The 23,052-nt window shown below is 48.4% G+C and overlaps 1 protein-coding gene across 3 annotated transcripts in view; it reads right to left on the reverse strand.

Annotated features, from left to right (window-relative positions):
* Positions 1-8,003: 8,003 nt before the first annotated feature.
* The window catches only part of Anp32a (acidic nuclear phosphoprotein 32 family member A), a 33,323-nt gene continuing 18,274 nt past the window's right edge, over positions 8,004-23,052 (reverse strand). The window contains exons 1-7 of one of the 3 annotated variants that reach the window (XM_076851006.2): positions 15,565-15,920; positions 15,194-15,343; positions 14,836-14,958; positions 13,089-13,287; positions 11,679-11,776; positions 9,462-9,525; positions 8,004-9,225 (exon numbers count right to left, since the gene is read on the reverse strand). In XM_076851006.2, coding sequence (XP_076707121.1) covers positions 9,164-9,225; positions 9,462-9,525; positions 11,679-11,776; positions 13,089-13,287; positions 14,836-14,958; positions 15,194-15,343; positions 15,565-15,594 — 726 coding nt within the window. In that variant the 5' untranslated portion in view covers positions 15,595-15,920 and the 3' untranslated portion in view covers positions 8,004-9,163. Of the gene's footprint in view, positions 9,226-9,461; positions 9,526-11,678; positions 11,777-13,088; positions 13,288-14,835; positions 14,959-15,193; positions 15,344-15,564; positions 15,921-23,052 lie in introns of those variants that run through there. The other 2 variants (XM_076851005.2, XM_076851007.1) reach the window with 2 other exon arrangements.

Genomic DNA, 23,052 nt, shown 5'->3' on the forward strand with positions numbered 1-23,052 from the left:
AGAATAATTCTCTTACCTTGGGTGGGTCCCTCATGCCCCTTTCCAACCCATCCTCATATCCTTGCTCCCGCAGGCAAACCAGTGTTTGGCTTTCATCGCTGCAGATCAGTTTTGCTTATTATTAAATTTCACAAGAACGGAACCGTACGGTATGGTGTGGTTTTGCTCAGCATCATTTCTTCTTTCTTTTGGAGAGCTGCTGCGTTCTTGTGTTTGTCAGTAATTCATCTATTTTCATTGGGGGGGTGGTATTCAATTGGCCATCTGAAGACTATTTACAAGGAGAACTTCCATAAACATGCTCAGGTAAGTCTTTTTGTGAGCATATTGCATTTTTTTGTTGGATAAATCTCTAGGCTAGATCAGAAGTAGGCATATAATTATAAAATAAAAAGAAATTTGGGGGACTTTTTTTCCTAGCAGTTGTGCCATTTCACACACCCACCGACTCTCAGGGCGACTTCCAGTTGCTCCGAATCCTCATCCACTTTCAGTTTGTCAGTCTATGTAATTCCACCAGTCTGCTGGGAGTGATGGTAACATTGCTTGCGTTTCTCTGATGATTAATGACAGCAGGTCATTATTCACATGCTTTTAGGCCCTTTGTATCTTCTTTTATGAAGTGGTCTGCAAATATTTTGCTCATTTTTAAATTGGATTTTTTTTATGTTCTTGAATTACAGAGTATATTATCTTTTCATGGACAGCAAGTTTCATACTGTTATCAGTTGCGTGTATATGCATTTATTTTCTGCTCTTTTCCATACATATTGCTTCATATGACCACACCCCACCCCTACCCCCGCCTTTTTTCTTCTTAGAAAGCTGAAAACCCTGTTCATTTTATTTACTTATTTATTGCAATGTTTGGGGATCAAACCAGGGCCTCACCCAGGCTAGGCCAGTGCTCCACCACTGAGCTACACCCCCAGCCCTACCCCTGCTTTGTTGTTGTTGTTGTTAAAGAGACAGGATCCTGCTATGTCTCGCACACTGGTCTGGAACCCCTGGGCTCAAGCAATCCTGTTTATACAGCCAGGCTGCTGTGGGGGTGCTTCCTGATCCCCTCCCTGCCATCTGAATGCTAGCCATGAAGTTTGGAGCCCTGGTCAAAGATATGCCCGTTGAAGGGACCCCTGACATGTATTTGGTAAAGGGGTGCACACATGAGTGCCCAGTCAGTGAACTTCTTGCCAGAACTGGTCTTGGAAGGGGGTGATCCTGAGCAAAGGGTGAAGGCCAACCCTGTACTTGGCTGGAACAGAGACTTGCGGGTTGTGGGGTCCTAGGGAACTGGACAGCCCCCCGAAGGAAAGGCCACCAAGCTCAAAAAATCCAGAGGGGACAAGCAGAACACAAGACAAGCGGCACCCCATGGACACCCACAGCATAGGGTAGGGAGGACAGGGCGTTCAGAAGGCTGTAAGGATGGACCAGGAATTCTAAGCTGGCTCAGGAGTCAGGACTGAGCATGAGAAAGTGAGAAAAGGTCATTGTCCTGGACAAGTGCCAAGGTTGCAGGCTTGTTGGGGTGGGAGGATGGAGGGAGTGAGCTGAAAGAAGAGAAGGGCGCAGACAGAGCGGGGAGATGCCCAGGTGGACAAGTCTTGGTGAGAAGGTCAAGGATATGGCCCTGGGAACAGGGCTATTTACCTCTGTCACCTCCTTGACCTTCAGAAAGCAGGTATAGCTCATTGGAAAGCAGGCGCAGGAGCTCTTCTCTTGTCCCTGCCCAAGGCCCACACTGCTGTGTGATAACCCCATTAGGTCCTGTTGAGGACCCCACTATCCCCATAGTCCCAGGAGGACCACGGGAGAAGCCGTCCCCTGCCTCCACGTACCCCAGAGCCTGGGACTGGAGAATTGCTCTTGTTCCCCATTATCACTCCCATTTCTCCCCCTTTCACCTTCAGAGATGTGACTACTGCTCTGTCTCCTCACTAGTGAGGACTTTAGAGATTGGTTCATTATCTTTTTTCCCTCCCTATCATTAGTCCTGTTATCATTCCTGGAAATTTCAGCCATCTCAAGGATGAGCCATCTAATACCTTGGCCTCTCCAAACTGCAAATTCCTCATCACCAATGATGACCCTAGCCCATGAGACACCTGCTCCCAGAGCCATATCCTTAACCTTCTCACCAAGACTTGTCCACGTGCACACTCCCCCCTCGGACTGCTTCCCCTCTTCTTTCAGCTCTCTCCCTCCATCCTCCCACCCCAACAAGCCTGCAGCCTTAGCACTTGTCCAGAACCTCGACCTTTTCCTACTTTCTCATGCTCAGTCCTGACTCCTGAGCCAGCTTAGAATTCCTGGTCCATCCTTACAGCCTTCTGAATGCCCTGCCCTCCCCACCCCATGCTTCGTCCATTACAGTCTTCTGCATGGGTCCACCCACCTATCTGCCTGTACATCTGCACTCAAGCAGCTGAACCACACTGACTCCTCTTCTTTTAAAACCATGCTCTCTGGGCTCAACTAATGGACATTCGGGCCTCCCAGACTTCCCCAGAGTTGTATCCCCACCCTCCACGGTAACTGCCCAGGCCCGCTGTCTCCCTTCAAACCCCTGTTGCCATCTGCCTTCTCGGCCTCCACCTCCCACATGCCTTCGAAGGCCAACAGGATCTCTCCCATCTCCTCTCCAACAAATCTGCCTACTTACCTGTAACTACAGTCCACCTACCTGTGTCTACAGCCTGCCTACCTGTATCTAGAGATCACCTACCTGTGTCTACAGCCCACCTACCTGTGTCTACAGCCTGCCGATGTCTACAGCCTTCTTCTTCTTTCCTGTTACAAAGGATGAGGTGTCCTGTCTCTACCTTGCCTCTGCTCCAAGACTCCCCATCTCCCTGCATCATAGAGGACCCCCTTTCTCCAGAGTCAGTCCCAGCAGCACCCACGAGTACTGCCTCACCTGGCAGAGAGTAGAGAGGGGCCTTGCCTGAGCCACACAGACCTCCTGGCTCTAGCCCAGGATGGCACCACCCACTGTACTGTTCCTTCTGACTTTCAAGCATCAGAAAAGATGGTCCTGACCCTTGCAAACATCTTAGTGTCCCCCTCCCCAAAAGCAGAGATCCTTTCCTCTTGTTCATGAGGTTCAAAACATTTTTGTTGCAAGACATCTGTTCCCAAGGACTATGGAGAGACTGGTTTTGTCACAGGCGTGGAAGTCGGAGAACTGCAGAGATGAGTGGGAGGACCGTGCTGGGCCTGAGAGCTGGAATCTTGAGAGAAGGTGTGAAATTAGTCAAGCCAAGATTTGGGTGAGATGAATCTGGCTGCAATTAGCTGTGGGCTGCACGGGCCCTGAAAATTGAGGACACATCTCCATCCTTCAGACCAAGAAGCAGCAGGTTCTAATACCAGATCCTGCCATACCTGGCTATGTGTCCTTGAGCAATGTACATCATGTCTCTGGACCTCCGTTCCTTCACTTGGAGAGTAGGGATGCTTACTATCTCAAAGAGAATTCTGCTGCAAGAATGAACAAGATCGGTGTCAAGCTTTGGACATCAAAAGCACTTGATCCAGGCCAATTTTAGTCCCCTTCTTTCTTGGCCCAGCTGGGTTACCCAGGCAATCGTGGCTGTGCATAGGCCAGACTACCAGTCTACAGACTGAGACTGCAGAAAAGCATTTCATTGATTCCCCTTCAGAGTGCTCCTATCCCAGCAGAGCTCCTACGATGACCCTTGCTACCTCTGCTGTGGGCCTGTGCAGGGCGATGGTAAACTTCATGTTCAAAATCAAGGCAACCAGAGGCCTCCGGGCAGTGAGGGGATCACAACAACAAACTGGCAAGGCTGTCAGAAGGCATTCAGTCTGCGCGCTCTTTCTCCAGGACATAAAGGGGACCCGTGGGCGATTACCCAGCTAGGCAGCTTCAGAGCTAGGACGAAAATCCAGGTCTCCCGACTCCCAAGGCCTGGCCACGGTGTGCTACGCCTTCAGAAGCCGTCAGCAGAGTTTAGGAAATTCCCAGAGAGCAATGCATTTCTTTTTATGACCAAAAAGTGAGTCTGTATCATGACTGTAGTGGTTGATACAAAGAGTGAACTTACTGTAGCTAAGTTTTGAAAGGGAAGGGGAAATTGTCTTCATGATTATTCCCCCACCTTTTTTCTTTTTCCTTGTGGGGCTGGGGATTGAACCCAGGGCCTCAAACATGAGCTGCACTGAACTGTACTCCCAGTCCCTTGTTTGTTTTATGTTTGTCACTGTGTGGCCTGGGCTGGCCTCAGTCTCCCAGAGCCATGGTGTGCGGCTTAGATTGTTTTAATAACCAAGTAGCAGTTAGAACTTGGCTTTCTTCTTGTCACAGAGGATATTTGTGTTGCTTGGACTTCTTCACCATAAAATCACCATCCTTTTTTTTTTTTTTTTTTTTTTTAAGTCAAAGTTTTCTCTCTTCCCTTTCCTTTTGCTCTTTCCCAACTTTCCCATCATCTCAGAAATGGTGAGACACACAGCTGTTTTTCCTTCCTACATGAAGTCTGAAGGTCATGCAGACCTAGATTCAATCCCAGCTCTGTCATCTGCCATCTGTGTGTGCCTAGGCAGGTCACTTAACCTCTCTGAGCCTCATTTTCTTCAGCTTCAAGTGAGTAAGGCTTTAATGCTTTTCTCTTTAGACTGTGGTAGGTGTTGAGTTTAATGCATCATCTCCCAAACTTCCATCATAATGAGAATCCTTTGGGCATTGTTAAAAACACAGATTCTGGGCAACAATCCAGAGCTACTGAGTCAGAATTCCCAGAGGGTGAGGTCTGGCCAGCTGACAAACCCCAGGGATTCTTATCAAGGAAACTTGGGGAATACTGTTGATTTTTACTAAGCATTTATTGTGGAAGTCTGGCACTAAGCAGCTAATATTTATTAAGCATTCATATGTGTTCAATCTTTGAAATGGGGACAATAATGACCACCAAGTGGAGTTATAAAGGACAACAAGCAAAACACTTGTGTCCAGCAAACAGGAAGTTCTAAGTTAGATGTCAGTGTTTGTACTTATTGCACTAGTCAGACTCTGAGGCTGAGACTCACAGGAGGTTGGCTGGCTCTGCTTCCTGGCTCCGGCTTTAGGCTCAGGCAGGCTTTGTCCAGGAGGAGTGTCTCCACAATTCCAGTCTCCGTGCTCCCAGCCCAGGACCCCAACTGGAGATTCTCATTTCCCAAATCCCAGGGATTGAGTCTCACTTGGCCAGTCTGGATCTGGGCCTTTGCTTGCACAGATCACTGTGGGCAGGATGTAGAGCTTGCTAATTGGCCAGATTTGAGCCACATGCTGACTCTGGGAGCTGGAGAGGCAGATGGGAGTCAGCCCATCTGAACTTCAGGAGTGAAGAATTGTCTATACCCACATGAGTCCTTCCAGTGGCCCCAGTGTTGCAACACTAACTGAAACTGATGCTTGGCAGGCCACCTGCGGATGTCCCCTGCACAAGCCCCCAAGTCACCATTAGTAGTAGACAGATGCCCCTTCAGGTTTGACTTTCCCTAATCTTGTCTCGGCTCATAATTTTGTGGCTGGTCTTGAGGGCCTGTCAGGTGGTTCAGCCTCAGACCTGTCCCCATCTGTGCAACCATCCCCAGCCTTCTCAGTCTGCAGTTCCCTGGACCCAATCTGCTACAGGGCATGTCCAAAGACTGGCTTAGGGACATAATGGTGGCTGTTGCTCAAAGCTGCTTGTTAGGGACTCTCTGTGGGAATCCTTCCAATCATGAACAATTAGTTTTTGAACCAGGATAAAAACAGCCTTTGTGGGGCTGGGGTAGAGGCTCAGCAGTAGAGTGCTGTGAACTACACCTAAAAAACAAATGAGACCAGTGGAACTGCTCCATCCTTTTTCCATCTGCCTGGTTCTTTTAACAGGGGATAAGAACAGGGTCCCTGGTGTCAGGGAGATGGAGGTTTGAGGCCTGTCACTTACTAGCTGGGCTAGTTGTCTCATCTCCTGGAGCCTCAGATTTCATCAGTGCACTCCAGGTTTGGAGGAGGAAATGGATATAAAGAATATGGCCCAGATTAGGAGCTCATTATTGCCACCAATCAGCACGTGGTTCTCTCCAGGCCTGGGCCTGCACCCGTAAATGCACAGCCCTTTCCATGGTGATCAGTCAGCATCAGGAAGCCAGTCACTGGGAATATGAGGAAAATGCAATTTGTCCCAAAGATACGTAGAACCCATCATTGGCTGTCCACACACAGCTAGGCTTCATTCTAGCACTGCAAGGTGGACCTTACTATGACTGGCCTCCCCTCAACTGGCAGTACAGCAGCAGGAATTATATTAAGCCCAGGAACAGGAGTCCTGGGTTCCAGGTTTTGCTCTGCCCCTCCCTTACAGAATGACCTTGGGCATATCACTTGTCCTCTTTAGCATTTGTAAGCACAAAGTATGAGAAGTTCCTTCCCTGATCCATGATGGTCAAGGGTGAGAAACTGAACACAGCTGCCTCCATCAAGTGGTTGCCCATCACAGGCTAGGAGGCTGGAGGTACTTCACTGTAAGGGCAAGAGCTAGACTGACACACCTGACCATTCCTGATGGTGCTCTTCTGGTTGCATGACCTTGGTGAGTCACTCTCAGCCATCTGGGTAACAAGGGTAATGTACCTACACAAGGTGCTGTGATGACTCAGTACGATTTCTGAGAAGGGATGTTTAAAGCACTGGACCAGGCACATAGCAAGATCTCAGCAGAGGGCAGCTCTTCCACCCAGGTGGCGCTTCCTCCCCCGTTCATGGCTGAATTCCATAAAATGAAAATAGTATAATAGACCTGGGTTTCACCTCTTCCAAGTTACCAAGCTGCCTCCTTGTCTGTACAATGGGCATTACCTTCCTCAGTGGTTGATAATGGATGGCATGATTGATATATTCATAATTTCATTAGTAAGAAATATTCAGCCCCTTGACTGAAATCAAATTAGCTGAGGCATGAATATTCTACCTTCCAAATCTAGAAAGAGGTTTCCTTCCTTAAGCTCATCAGTTTCATCCATTTATCATCTACTTTACATTTTATAGCATCTACTTTTGTATTTATCAGTGAACTGATCCTTAAAGATTCCACGAAGGGAGTCAGGGCCAAAGTCCTGAGAGTGGCTCAATGTTTTCCCCAATTTCTCCCCACTCCCAGGCTCATTCACAAGCTCTGAGGCTCAAAGCATGGCTGCCTGATTCATACTCATTGCCCCATTACTGAGCCTGGCACCTGCCTAGAGACTGGGTAGGTCACAGGCTCTCTTGGATGCACTGTGAATTGCTGGATTCACAATGATTCCAAGACATTGTAAGGAACTAGAGCTTCCAGTGGAGATCAAGAACGTACGGCTGAAAACAAATGTGTGGATATGGCTACAATCACTCTGGAAAACAATGGACTACATATACAAGCATTATAATGTGAGTCAACTTTTGGGTCAATCAATCTTATAAAACTTTGTGCTAAGGACTCCACAAACAGTGTTAAGTACTTATATATATGAAAATGTGCACTGTAATGACAAAATCTAACCACGTGGTCACAAACAAATCAGAATACATTTGATGGACTACTACGTAGCCATTTAAGATATATGCTTTTAAGAACAATTTAGAAATACAGAGAAATGATAACATTAAGTAAAAAAAAGGGACAAAATAAAACACCATATGTAAATCTCTGAGTTTGTGAAATAATTTGTTTTATACATTCCTGAGTTTTCAAGCATACATTCTTTTTACAGCATGAAAAAGAAAACAAAAAAGATATTTAACACAAGGCTCTAAGGTTGGTTTGACTTTCTGGTGATTTTTTTTTGAACTTTAACTTTTTTGTATTTTTTTAAAATATAGCTTCTAATGAGTCTTGCTTTATGATCAAAAGTATTCGAACTCAGCTATTTCATCAGGTGACAACAGTGATGCTTCCACCGTCAGTGAGCAGTTTACCTAAAACGCAATTTATAAAGATCAATGGCCTGTTGAACTCAAAGAAGCCATCCCCAAAAATTGTATAAAAAGATTTATTGAAATTTATCAATGACAAACAGACATAAAACTCAAAGTTTGGCTCTTCTGAGGGGCAGGAGAAAAACTGGTGCAGATGTTCTTTTATACAGATGAAACAAGGGTTAGGAAATAACAAGTCACTTCTAAAGCAATCCAGAAGAGGGACACGAAAGCAAACCTGTACATTCACTAGGAATTTGCAGTCATTTCAGACTTCCACTAGGTAAGAAAATACAATTTTGCATTAGTTTTTCCGTGCTCGGGTGTATGAAAAAAACCCAGCCGACATGCAGCCACGTCTCCAGCGCTCAGGTCTGTAAAAATGTTCTAAGCACGGAAGTACACGTGGAAGAATTATCCTGTCATTTTCATAAAACAAAGCGTTCTAATATTTTACAGAACAAGATAGGACAGTTTTTTTTTTCTTTTAAAGAGGCTGAAGTTTGAGGGTTTGTTTCTTCTAATTATAATCACCAAACCCATTTCACTTATAATTCATAAGCCTGCTGTTCTCCGCTCGAGGGCTCACAGCTCAAGAGTACCACCGAGTCCTCTTTGAAAAGCGAAGCCCACCACCATGTGTGAAGGGGAAAAAGGGATGAGAGATGGGGAATGTCCCCAAACCAGTGCCAAAATACGCCTTTAGGTTGCTATTTACAAACCAGGGCGCTGGATGCCTCTAGCAGGCCCAAGAAACACAGAAATCACATGAGCCAAAGCAAGTTAGCGGTGTAGCTGGTATTCAGCCCCTCCCAGGATCTGAGTGACCAGACTGAAGCCAGCATGGCTTTCAAACCAACTCTGGGGACTTGGGACCTACCAGGAAATGTAAGAGACCTCCAAACCATCCTCTTTGAGAGTAAGGAACAAACGCTCACTTGGTGTGTACTCAGCTATTGCATTTACAGGGACAAAACCAGACACAAAGAAAAAGGAGGGGGAAAAAATAAAGAGTGGCAGTAAAAATAGTATTTTATTCCACCCCCTCCCGCCCTCCCTCCCCCAGCAACCCCCAGTACACTTTTCCCCTCTCATTCCCACAGCAACGTTACAATCAGAAAAAAATAAGTTTCAGGGGACAGGATTTGGAGGAGGGGAGGGGATACGGGTAAAAACAGTCAAATCACAATAGGAATTTTTCAAAATAGGTTATTCCACTTAGTCATCGTCTTCTCCCTCATCTTCAGGTTCTCGTTTTCGCTTCTGACCCCTTTCTTCTTCTGGAAGAGTAAGGGAAAGACATTTGGATTAGCTATCCAACCCGCCTCTTTAACTCAACACACCCCTAGCAAGCAGCCATATCTAGAAACCTTGCCATCTTGGAAACCAAGGCAGGGAAGCACCTGGGGCCTCAGATAGGCATCTTCTGCCCACTGCAGGCTCCTCAGAGCCCAAGCAAGCCAATGTAAACTACACATGCCAGGCTGCTATCAGCTGAGATAAAGAGGTACTGTACCGCCAAGTTCTTCCTCATCTTCCTCATCGTCGACTTCTCCGTCGTTATAACCTTCTTCATCCTCCTGGGAGAAAAAGCAATGTTAGAAATGACCTGGTCTACGGATGTTACCCAACCCCTCGGAGTCCCATGCCAAGGCCTGCCAGCTCAGGATGAACATCAAGTGGAGGTGCTGAATCTATTTTGGATCAAGGAATGTACTTGAGAATCTGCAGAAAGCTTTGAACTCCTTCCCCAGAAACTGCTCACATCAGATACAACATTGTCAAGACAACTGGAGGGGGCTGGACTCCACCCTGCAAAGAACTCCTGATGAGAAGTCCCCAGAAGTCCGGCTGCTTTCCAGTTCGCAAGCTCTTAGGCTCCCTAAGCAGACTCCTGACGTGTAAAGTAGGCCACCCTTTCTTTCATCTGTCCTCAATCCAGTTTTGGCTTCAAGGGAAGACCCTGGTCAGCAAAGCCAGATTGTGTGGGCAAGTGAAACTGCACCCTACCCAGTTCTTTCACTATCTTGCAAGCTTGGACCACCTGATGGGGAGGGGCAGGGAAGATAAACTCAAGGCCCCCTGAGGATATCATTCCCAACTTGCTTGAGACTGATTGCTTGAGACTGAGCCAGGAGTGTGATTTCCCTTTTCCACACAGGGCCCTTGCTCTGTGCTGTCCCTGAAGACGTTATATGCCCTCCGACTCCCTGCATGCTGGACTGCTTCTAAAGCAGTCCACTGTCTAGAAGAACTGGGTGACAGACTTCTTTCTGTCAAGGGAAATATCCTTTGATAATGTCACCAAATAGTTCCCCTCGGTTTGTTTGGTAGGACTGTTTTTGTGTGTGTATTATTGGAAGCTGGAAATGTACAGATGGTCAATGAGATTACAAAAACCAAAACAAAACCCGAATGCTGCGCCTCTTGTGACAGGAAGGGCAAGATGAACTCTCCATTAGCCAGCATTACTTACTGCCCTGTCCTAAGGAGACCTGCTTTCCTAAGTCTTTACTTTTAAAGAGCTCACAGTACTCAATAGAAGTGAGCCTAGCCTAGACCTAGGGAGAAGAGGCTTTGAACTTGCAATCCTCCTGCCTCAGTCTTCCAAACCACTGGGATCACAGGTGTGCGCCACTGCACCTGGCTTCTCACCAGCTTTTCTGGCCTTCCCCCACCTGTTCCAGGCCTAGGCCAAGCAGTAGCTGGGAGACCCTGCCTGAACAAAGTATATACGTATATGGCAGGTGGATGTCTGCATCCAAGTGAAGGAGACAGGAAGTGAGGATGATGGTAAGGGAGGGGGCAGGGGCAGGCACCTTGCCCACACTGTTATCTTGCTAGCAGCAAGAGTTGGTTTGGAATTCTAAGCAAGTCATAGAAAATGCTTCTGCTATGGAGAGCTGGAACACCAAAACACAAAACCTAGCAAACAGAGCCAAGAACTTGAAGGAGGGTGTGAATGCCTACACTAACTGGTCAGACACTCACTCACCCCTTGTCAGACACTGTCCTCAAGCATTTTGCTTACACTTTATTTTATATTCTAAATAACCCAGTGAGAGATACATCATGATCTGTAATTTACAGACTAAGAAATAGGCTCAGGAAGGTCAGTAACTTGTCCAGGGACGCACAGCTAGTACACAATAGAGCTGGGATATATCCCCTCAGACTGCTCTCTCCCTTGTCACCTTCATAGACCTTATTTTTTGAAAAAGTGGGAATCAGTAGATCCACTAGGCTAATGGCCCACTCTTGATACACTACTTTCTCAGTGTGCAGATGATCCCTGTTCCTCTGATTTGAGACCCAGGAGTACCTTATCCTACCTTTTAGCAGTTCTAAGCTGCCTAATTTTCCCTGATACACTTTTAAGTGCTCAGTATCGTAATTAACATATGAATGCAAAACAGCAGCAAATGGGGCCAGGACTCTATACTTCCAAAAGAACTAATTTTCATACAGAAAAGAGGGCCAGGCTTCCCCCAACAGGTGAGTCCCTGGCTCCAGAATCTTCTTCCCCACTCCTAATGCGACTTCCCTAGAACTATTGCAAGTCTTATCCCCCAAAGACAGTCCGGTGAAAGGCACTCCTTCCCCTGCCCGTGGGAGAGTAGCTCCCCACGAGGGTCCCTGGCTGCCCAGGTTGGTCATGGTGTTTGGCAGGACAGGCTCAGAGGCAGCACCAGGGAACCCAGGACATGGCGCCCTTGCAGTCCCGCCTCCTTACCTCCTCCTCTCCACTCACATCCTCCTCTTCCCCTTCCTCCTCTTCATATTCGTCTTCCTCATCTTCCACTATCTGAGCATCTTCATCATACTCCTCCTCTGTTCAGTTGGGATGGGAAACAAAGACAAAAGGGGTGGTGAGCTGCCACCTCCCTGTGAGCAAGGTCTAGTGTGGGTCCCACAGCCCTCCCACCCTCTGGAGCCCAAAGCCCAAGTGCTCTCACTCACAAGAGCAGTGCTGATATGATTAAAAACATCTCAAAGGGATCCACAAGGTTAGCCCTCCTCTCAAGTTTTATGAGAGCAAAAGAGCTCTTATGGATGCGAGGCCAGATTGCCAGATTCAAGCACAAGTCAGAGGAAGCAAGGAGGTAGATTCATTTATAAAGAGCTCCCAGGAGCTGTGTGTGGTGGCATATGCCTATAATCCCAGTGATTCAGGAGGGTGAGGCAGGAGGATCGCAAGTCAAAGAGCCCCTGGATTCAATCCCCCCAAAAACAAACCCCAAAACTTCAAGGCCAAACTCTTCACTTTTAAAGGTCAGAAATCTAAAGTAGAGACAAATGACTTGTTCAAGGTCACATGGAATCAGAGGTGGGCAGCCAAGCAGAGGTCTGGAAGCCTGGTTTTAAGACTGGTCCATCCTGCTGCACCCTCAGATCTCCTCTGTGTACCAAAACACCACATGCACCTCAGGAAGGAGGATTTTATCATCCACCAAGACAAATGAGGTATCTAAATACCTTATAAAATATTTCTAATATAGCAAGGAATTTTGTGTCTGAATTAATGGAGTGGAGACACCACACTGTACCCATAGCAGGGAAGGTGGGAAGTCAAAAGGAGGCACTCCTTTTCCCAGTCTTTCCTTCCTGAAGGTTCTGCAGTGCTTGCAGCCTCCTACACACCCCAAGGCTGGCCAGCAGTGTGTGGGCTATAGCCACCAGGGGGCCCCACAGTCTCTCTGGCTGGTGACCTGGTCTCCACTTCCCGGAGAAAGAGGGTCTTCAGGCTACACCCCTCCTTCTACTATCCTTTTGCCCCCTACCTGGAAGCGTCTAGATCTGGGTTCAAACTATATAAGAGAAAACAGAATCACATTCCTTGTGAGGCTTCAGAAAAGGGACAAAAATTGAAGTGAAGATTCAATTTTAAAGGAATTACACAATCTCAAGATGTTCCTCTGGGGTCTGTATCCTGTTCTTTTAGGGGAAATAACCAATGAGACCTATTAGGGTCTGGGGGAGAGGGGGAAGACAGGCCCTCTGGAAATAGACAGCCCACCCCCAGCAGCAGGTGGGGCTTCCCAGCAGCTAGCCCACCCTGCCTCAAGCCAAGGAGGAAGCCCCTGGCCTCAGGCTGAGCCCTTGCAGCCCTGTGCCACCCATCCTCCGCCTCATCACCACCCACCATCCTCATCCTCCTCGTCATCGTCCAGACCCTCCACATAGCCCTCAGCATCGGAGTCGGAGGCCTCCTTGTCGTCCTGGTCATAGCCATCAAGATACGTGAGCTGTGGGAGGAGCTTGAACACGTTTTCTCGGTAGTCGTTCAGATTGGTTACCTCACAATTGAAAAGGTCTAAGCTCTTGAGGTTCTCTAAGTTCTTCTGCAAGTGGTAAAAAAAAGTTAAGAGTGAGAGCAAGTTATGGGAGGTGGCATAGGTCAGGAGTGGTCACCCCAGAAAAGTTCTCATCTGGAAAATGGGTTGGACTTGAGGACTTTTAAAGCCTTATTTAATGTTGATGCTTTTATTCTGCAATTCCAGCTGTTGCCTTAACAGAGGCAACAGGTCTTGAAATTAACCTGGGTCCTTCTTGGTACACAAACCAACAGCTTTGCCGAGTACCCCTGTGACCACAGAGACTGAGGAACTCAAAGGCAACATGAACTAACTTCTGCATCTACATGATTGTCATGGCAGTTAACATAGCACTTCACATAGAAGTCAATTCTTCCTGCAACCGCTTAGGTTGAAATTATTAGTGAGTTTTACAGGAAATGAGAGGCACAGACCTGTGATCTTGCACTTGACCAAAAGGACAAGAGAAAAACTGATGAAGGGTCCAGATTCTGTCCACAGTACTTAGCAGGACGTGCTTGTCAAAGCTTTGTACTGGTTTGGTCCTAAGCTCATATGAACCCTGTTGGATGGCTGAGGAAGCTAAGGGGCCACAGCTTGCATGTGAGAAGAGAGCTGCATCTTCACCTCCTGCCTGACTCAAGCAGTTTGACCCAAGGTGAGCCCCTGTTGGGAGGGGGGCCGGCCTAACTGGGGAGGAAAGCCACTGCCTCTCAGGGTCAATATTGATTCTCTAATACTTGGAACACCTGGCACCTGTGACCTGGGTCATTCTCAGCAGAGATGCCAATGGCATCTTGACTGTGCTATGTGATGAGCCACCACCTCCCAACCAAAAGCAGTTTCCCGCACCAGGGAAGTGTAGCACTCATCACACTACTAATGGAGGGGAGCCTGCTGAAACACGGGTGGGGCCACTGGGAGGAGCATGTATGTCCAGTACATGGTGACTGAATGGCAACATTTATGAGGATTTCATTTACTCAGTCCCCAAACACACTACAAGAAAAAAGATTCCATACTTCCAAACTCAAAAGAAGACCTCCGGGCAGACCAAACTAGTTTTGCTTTCTCCCAGGAGACGAGTGGGAGACCTGAACAGAACTGTGCTGCGGGAAGTACATTCTATTGGCTGACCCCAAGACATAGGTAAGGTCTGAGCATGGGAAAGAAATGCCAGCTTCTTATTCTGCCACCCTGGTCCATCAACTGGGGTCACTCCTTCTTGCTCAAAGAAGGGCAATACGCACAGAGCCTGAAGTACAGTCCAGGTTTCCAAAGTGAGTGGAAACTGAGGGAAAAGCTTGAGACCAGAAATCGAGGCCAGGGTCCACATCCTGCCTTCACACTAACTGCCCATTCTGGCTGTATAACCTTGGTCAGCTGTTTCAACTCTGGGCCTCAGTTCATGTATGGACTAAGCAGCTCCTATTCTACCTAACAGCATATAATGAGAGTCCAAGAAATTATGATAAATGAAAAAAGTTCTTATACAAATACAAAGGCAGTATTCTCTAATACCAATTCCTCCCCATCTCTCAACCCAGCAGAGAGGGGAGCATTCAAATGACTTACCAGTGGCTCTATTGTGCTGAGGTCTTTAATTTTGTTGCCACTTAAATTTAGATGCGTAAGGTTCGGACACCTTTCTGCCAATACTTCCAGGCCCCCTGAGATTCTGTTATCGCTTAGTTCGAGCTAAACGGGCAGACAAAAAAGCAGAAAGAGCTTTTAAAATAAAGGTTCTCGGCTCAGGGCCTCCTGGTTCTCCCAGAACAGTGAGGAAGGGAAAAAGGCAAAGCAGTCTCAGGGGATCTGCAGGCAGGTTGGTGCAGGCACCTGGCCTCACCTTCAATTACGCTGCCTGCACACAAAGTAATCACCCCCCTCCTGCCCGCCCAGCTCCCTGTACACAGGCTCCCGTGCTGTTTACCTTCTTAAGTTTGTTTAACTTTGGTAAGTTGGCGACTGAGGTGAGGCCTACGTTGATTGTACTTAGGAATTCCAGTTCTTCGAATTTGTCTGTGAGGCCTTCAATTTTGCCTTCATTCGACCGACAGTTGTCCAGGACAAGTTCTTTCACCTGGAAAGGGAAGGACCACGTGAATGGAAGGGGGTAGGGGGATAAGTGGGGAAGAGCGTTAGGGAAGCCTCCTTAGAGGAGGAGGAGGAGACGCTCCCTGGAGGCAGTCCATCATTACACAAAAATGTCACTTCCTGATCACTGTGCTGCCCAGAGGACAGATCTCCTCCCTGCCCCCACCTTTCTGCCTCAGCAGTACAGAGGCCACATCCCACCTTTACCTCTCCGTATTTCTGCGACCCTCTGTTCATGGTGTCCAAGAAGCACACATATGCTCATTCACTCTCTCCGGCTGTCACAGAGCTTGCTTATCTGGCCCCTGGCGCTTATTGCTGCCCCATGGTAGGGGGCAGAACAGGAACTCCTAAGTCCCCATCCCTAGACCAGTGCTGTCCAATAAAAGTTCCATGAGGCTGCAAACATTCTGTTCTGCTCACCACGTGTGAGCCCTGAGCATTTGCAACTAGCCCTGGCTCTGCTCTCCAGGGTCCTGCACACAGATGGGGAAGGAGGGAACGGAATGCCTCCCACCGAGGATCCATCTATAATGAAAGGCTGAGGCTGGCAAAATCCCCAAGGATGTCTCTGGAAGCATCTCTGAGACCCTGCTTCCCACCCACCCTTTACCCAAATATCGGTACTAAATTCTTTATTTCTAATGAGGTAGAAATAACTGATCAAAATTCACCTCAGGAGTGGTTAAAAGGTAGACCTGGCTAAGGGTGACCTGGTCAGATAACAAGATGACCAGTAGACATGGTCAGACAACAAGGTGAGGAAGAGCAAGCAGATGTCAGGTCTGAAATGACCAAGAAGCCAGAAGGGACACCAGGGTGCCTCTAAGAGGTTACCCTCGAGTTACTCCTGCCCAGTGAATGCCACTTGCTTGGGGAACCTGGCCTTCCAGGGTCGGAAGGAATCTCCTGGCTGCACCTGGTACTTGAGAGGGTCCCTTCAGACCCAGACATAACATCCCAACCTGCTGGCTCCCTAAAGCCCTCCAGGACATGATGTCCACCGAGATGCCACCTCCCTCTCTGGGACTCCCACCTAATGGCCCTGAATTTTCACCACTGGGTCACATGGCATAGGCTTGTCTCTTCTCCACAGCACTCCTGCATTTGTTGCAGGATCACTGCTGCCCCTCAGAGCCTTTGCCTCTCCTGGATAAGCAGAGTGGACCCTGTCCAGGGATTCCCCATCTCCTAGGCTGGCCAACTTGCTTCAGTCTTCTAGGCAACCCTTTTATTCAGCCATCTGTGGGCCAGGTGGAAGTTTGCAGGAAAGTAGGAACATAGCCCACATTAAGCCAGGGAGCAGAGCAGGGGACAATGGGAGACAGCTGGATGCCAGAGCCCAGCAGGGTTCTGCTGTCCTTCTGGTGGAGGACAACTGCCCTGCCCATGACAGCAGCAATTTATGGGTTCCTATAGAAGGGAAAGCCTGGAAGCAGCAGCTCTCTCCCAGAGCTAATGAGCTCTCAGCCTAGGTGTTAGTCATAAAGGCCCACCTGCCCACTGGCGTGGGAGTGGGCAAGTTCAGTCCCCAGTAGAGGCCGGATGTCCAGGGCAAGCTACTTTCTCCAGGTCAGTGGCAAGAGTGCCTGGGAGTAAATCCTGGGAGGCCCTCTACCCTCGGGCAGAAAACCAGGGTGGGGCCAGGAAGCCAGGCCTTAGGGGACAAGTAAATGGAGAAAGAGTAACCCCCACCTCCTCTATAGGAGTCAGGAGGCCCCTGTCGGCTGGTTTCCTTAGAAGGCCTGGGAATTCCTGAAGCTCCACTAAGGAAAGACAAATGTGAGAAGAGACTCTGGTCTACCCTGGAGACTGCAGGCGTGGTTTTCCTGGTCAATGGCCTCTCCTCTCACTGCCATTAGCCAAGGAGTACAGGGCCTCAGTACTGGTTGGGGGGGCGGGGCGTGCAGAGACCAGGGCACACACCACCTAGAGGTTCTACAGATACCTGGGTTTCAAAGTGTTGACCAGGCCAGTCTCCAGCTCCCAGTACCATACCCAAACTGCAGCCACTTCTCTCAGGGACATAACACAAGCCATGACACCTAATGTTTTTTTATTAACATCACTCTTCCTTGAACCCTCACTAGGCATCCTCCTCTATTTGTAGCCACAGTAGCACTGCCTGTCCTGAAAACCCAGGACACAGTCATGGAGAGTGTCCACTGGACCCCAGTGGTCTGTGTAGTCCACAACATGCAGAGGGGCCCCTGGAAGCTTCTCTGACATTCTTAAATGTAGGGTACACACTCTCCAGACCCCACCTCAATTCTGCAGGCTCTCCTGGCTCTGTAACTGCTTTCTCTCAGCCCCGCCCCCCCTCTAACTGCTCTAACAGCTGCGTGGGCGCCACTTCCAGAGCTCCCCACCCTGGCTACACTTTCCTGGTCACCAAAGCATAGAACCTAACCCAGCCCTGACTCAGAGGGCTGCAAGAGGGAGCATAGATCCAGAGGGCCCTAGGATCCCACTATTTGTCTTTCTCCCAAATCACAGAGGAGGCTGCTCCCTGGGAACTTCTGAAGGGACAGGGGGACTCAGAATCCCCACTGTTCCTGTCTCCCTCCTAGCAGGGGTGGGAAGTAAAGGTGTTCACACTGTTTAGGGTGAGACCAAAGAGAAGAGGGAGGGGTCAGGGCCTAGATCTTATAGTTGCTGATATCACCAAAAAGCCCAAAGCATGTTATATCACACGGGTGCAGGGGTGGGGTGGGGTGGGGTGGGGGTGGGGGTGGGAGAACAAGTGAGCTGCCCATGAAGTGTCTCAAATGGACCAAAGAGAACAAAACAACTCCAGCCTGGCTGCTGGCCTGTGAAGTTACATTGGTCACCCTCCTACCTGTCTCCACAGGCCAGTGTTGTAGTACCCCAGGGCAGACTAAAGTATATCCAGGCCTCGGGCCCCTCCTTGAACTGGTCTAATTCCAATCAGCTTCCTCTGGAACTTGGCGGCCTTGGCCCTAACCTTTCCACGCTAGAACATCCCTTTTGCATCCATGGTGTGTTTTGCTTTAAAAAGGAGAGGAGAGGGGAAAAAAAAGCCCATTTTCCTGCCAAGTCCTGGGTGTGAGCAAAGTGCAAAGTTAAAATTAAACTGAAAATTTGTACTTTGGGTTTAGACTCTCCCAGTTCCACCGGTGATTTAAAAATATCCAAATGTGGTTACTCTTTGTAGCCCAACAACTGGAACTACTCTGCTGGTATGGGAATTTTCAACCCCACAAGACCTGCTACTTCACTGCTCAAGTGGTGATACCCAGAAAGAGCCTCACATTCACATTCTGCCCTCAAGAGATGTCCATGAAGGGGCACTGAAGATTCCCAGAGGTCAGACAGACTATCCTGGTTCTCACATTTCTTGAAAAACTGTCCCCAAAGCACTGGCCTCAGTCATTCCCCACCAGTGGGAGCTGAAACTTCCATGATAAACACAAACATTATTACTCTAAAGGAACAACTTGTTTGTTTCAAAACTCTGAAGTCCTTTTGACCTTTCCTCTCCACTTCCAACATTGCAGCCATGGTCACTGTCACCTCAAGTTACTTCAACACTGCTTTTGCCTCCAACTGAGGTCTCTGTGACCTCGGGGACAGCTATAGTTAGGAGGCTGGAGGCCAAGGACTCCATGGGCTGACTGACCCTATCTCTGTCCCCAAAACCTTAAGCTTTTGCCTGTTAGAAAGGGGATGACATCTGTTAAATTATAAAACTCAAACTCTAACCTAGAAAATATACCTTGTTTTTCAATGCCTCAGAAACATTCACGTTCCTAAACATGACCTACAAGCCCCCCCCCCTCCAATCCCCACTCCCCACCTCTCACCCTGCACTACAAATCTAGTTCAAGTCCCCTCCCCAGGAAGCCTTCCTTGTATCCAGCTCTGGGCGTCCTGGGGCTCTGAGGGCAGCTGCTACATGAATCATTTAATCGTGTATTAAGCATCTGATCCTCCTAGAGGTCAGGGACTGTCCTTCTCCGTAATCAGCCTAGCAGGGAGCGGACACCAGAGCAACTGCCTCACAAATGTCCTCTTTATTGTGCCAGGCACAATACTAGGTACCAGGAAGACCAAGAGAGGCAAACTGCCACGGGAGCTGCAGCGTAGCCAGCAGAATAAGCACTGGATAAGCCCTACCTCTGATAAACAGCAGCAGCTTTGGGGTGTGTACTTTGTGCCCCTGAGAGGCAGGGCAGCTGTGTTTGCTCCCAACTTGACCCAGTGCTCTGTATATGGGCCTCTAGGCCTCTCCACACAGGGTGTTCCTGCAACATTGTTGGCTGAGGGGACACAGAGACGATGGTGAGCCAAGGTCAGGGTCCTTGCCAGCAAGGTTTGGTGACTGGCAAGGAAGAGACAGTCAGCCAGTAAACAACTCCAGCCCAGGGTGCCAGGTAGCAGGACTGAGGCTGAGACGGAGTGCATGCTCCAAATGTCTCCACTAGAGAAGACAGAAACCCAGAGGCGGCCAAGAGGCACCCAGAAAACCCAAGAAAGTAGATGTATGCTCACAGCCAGGACAGGCTCCATAAATCAGAGGCCCAGTGCAAAATGAAAATGTGGGTCCCTTGTTTAGAAAAACATGAAGAATTCTAAGGTAGTAACAGCAGCTCTTGCAGCACAGGTCACATAGCTGTGAAGCTGGCCCTGATTAAAATGGACAGCTTGGGCCTAAAAACAGAGCTCTCTAAAGAGCAGAACCAGAGAAAAGGAAGCTCAGAGTAAGAACTGTTCGGTATGCTTCCAGTACTTCCTGAGGCAACAGGGAGATGTGGAGAGAAGGCAGGCAGGCTCTAGAGTCAGACAGACCTGGCTCAAGCCCAGATTTTCTACTTACTAGCCCATCTCACCTCCCTGAGCTTCCAATTTTCCTCTAATGACTTCAATGCCCATCACCTTGGACTGGATTAAATGAAATGATGTACTTAGAACATTCCAGCTTGAAAAAAGCTACTTGCCTTCCCCTTTATCCACTGCCTTCTCTACTGTATGTAGTTAAGGCATGACAGTGAGAATAAGGGCAGGCTATAGATGCATATCACCCACCTGCCTGAGAAATTCCTCTGAAAAACACGGGCCGCCTAACCTGTTGGGGAACCAAGGCAGCATGCTCAGAAACATACTCCTCTTGATTTTTATACCTACATATGGTTTTGTTTGGTTTCAACCTTGTCAGTCCCTGAGCAATTTAGTTTCCAGGTTCCAGTCTTTGCACAGCAGAGAAGACTCAAATCAAATTGACCCTGTGTTTTTGGTGCTCATGGGTTTTAAATAGGTCAGCTTCTAAATGGGCCATCCCCTGTTGCAGATCCCATTTCTAGCTAGACGGCCAAATTATTTAACACAGCTATAACAGATGTGATTTTGTTGTTTTAACCATAAAATCTATAGTTTTGTTTCAGAGCAAGAATGGCAAAACCTGAAGAAAATAAGTCAGGCCTGTTGGGGTGGGGGTATTAAGGTTCTTTGAGAAAAGTTAGACATTTTGAAAGCTACAAGGGCCTTAGGGATCATCTAGGCCAGTGGCTTTCTAACCACACCCCACAGCAAGAATTACACTATGTACTCAAGTGCACACATTTTGGGAATATAGACATATACACCTGAAACAAACTTACAATTACTTTTTTCTATTCAAAGAACTTTGGGGACTGGGGTTGTGGCTCAGTGGTAGAGCATGAGGCACTGGGTTCAATCCTCAGCACCACATAAATGTAAAATAAAGATATTGTGTCCACCTAAAACTAAAAAAAAAAAAAAAAAAAAAAAAAAAGGGAACTTGGGGTGGGGGAGGTTTGGGAATGCGGCTCAGTGGTACAGCACTTGCCTGGCATCATGAAGCCTTGGACTTGATTCCCAGCATTGCAAAACAAGACAAAAACACGACCCGGTTTGCAAAACACTGATTCCGCTCAGATCACTTTTTCCCAGAAGCAGCAGTGAGGTCCAGAGTTGCACCCAGTGCCCCAGACCCCATAGCCGGGTGATTTTTTTTTCCTTTCTTTTTTTCACTACAACACACATGGCCACCCTGGATTAGAAACTGCAGTCCCTAGTGGAAAGCCATGGAATTAACGGATCACCCAGGGAGCTTCCCAGCTTCTGCTAACAGGAGGAGGCTATTCTGCAGCCTCCATGGTAGCCAAGCTTTAGGTCTCCACACTTCTCGAAGATCTTTCAAAATCTTAACTAGGGGCAGGGCCCCACGCTACTTTAAAAACAAACAAAAATCTCTCCAAGAAAAAAGCATTTTTTTTGTTGTTGTTCCTACAATAGAGCTAGGAAGGCAGCGAGGAGCACATGGCGTAGAAAGTGGTGACGCCATCCTTATTATTTTCGGGAGCCCAGGGCGCCGCAGCGGTAATTAAGCTGTCGGCCAGGCCGGCTCATAGGCTGAGCCGCGGCGGGGGAGGGCCCACATTAACATAAACCCTGTGACTCGCTCGCGCCACCGGGAACTGGAACCCGCTCCTCTCTCCTCCCCAGGGCGTGGGGAGGACTTGGCTCGGCTTTGCCTGAGCAGAGGGAGCTGGTTCCACTGCGAAAGCTCCCTCCAGTTACAGATAGGCTGGGGCAGTATTTTGATGCCGGTAGTTGTAGGACCTCACTTTGTACCTGTCTAGTTAAGGCACCGTTGCTGGGCCCCACCCCCTACGTGGTACTTTTGTTGCTTTCCTCCCCTTAAACCTCATTTCAGCCAATCTAGATGATGCTACTTCACTGACCTGATGGGTACCACCTCCTGTGGGAAGCCTTCCCCAACTGCCCAGCCTCTGCATTTCCTGCATTTTAAGAGCCTGTACAGGAAAACCTTTCTAGAGTTACAGGAAAAGGGCCCAGAGGGCAGTTTGGGGGCTTTGAAGAAGAGGAGGGGGCCTGGGTTCTGAATTTGCTGGGGGAGGGGGATGTAATGAGGAGACAGGGTTCAGGTACAGACAAGTGGCCTCTCCTCCCTTCCTATCTTAGGGGGGTGGTGCCAGAATACCAGATGAGGCAAGAATCCACCCAACTAGTCTGAGCAGGGATGTGTGTGTAAGTGAATAGGCAAGTAAGCAGAGAAGGAAAGGGGGACAAGCAGCACTCAGGTACACTGCAAAGGATGCTTCTCAAGCAGTCTGATGACCTGCCTCTAGTCTCCTCTCTGTGCCACTAGTTTGCTGTGTGCCCTGTGTGAAGTCACTACACTCTCTGGGCTTCTGTCTGTTCTCTAGCCCATATATTGGACAATGGAGCTTGAGTAGAGATGAGGCCACTTCTAGTTCCAAAATTCTGTGGGTCCAAATACTTTGAATCTATGAGTGTCCACTTCACATCAAATTCAGTCCCCAAAGGAGGTGATTTCAAGGGCTAACGAACCCAGAGCTGGTATCCTGGGTGATAAGTAAAAAAGTAGGATTCCCATGTCCCCCCATCCATTAATGCCCCCTCATAAAAACCTGGCACCCCCCCCCCCAGACAGTCAGTCTCTTCTCAGCTCTCTGTTAGCAGTCAACAGGAATAACACTCCTTCCACCCTCCCAGGCAAATTGCCGATGCCCATCAAGTGCCCTGATAAATGCTACAAGGCCTTTCTTTCTTCCTTCTCTCCAAACACAGCCTTGCTAAGGTTTCAGGTCTCAGAGTCCCCGCAGGTCCCCTGCCCAGAGGAGCTGGCTCTCGGTAATGGCTTACTGAGCGGTCACATGGAACAAGCCA

This window comes from Callospermophilus lateralis, chromosome 3 (genome assembly GCF_048772815.1).
Source record: "Callospermophilus lateralis isolate mCalLat2 chromosome 3, mCalLat2.hap1, whole genome shotgun sequence".
In the NCBI taxonomy this organism is placed as follows: domain Eukaryota; kingdom Metazoa; phylum Chordata; class Mammalia; order Rodentia; family Sciuridae; genus Callospermophilus; species Callospermophilus lateralis.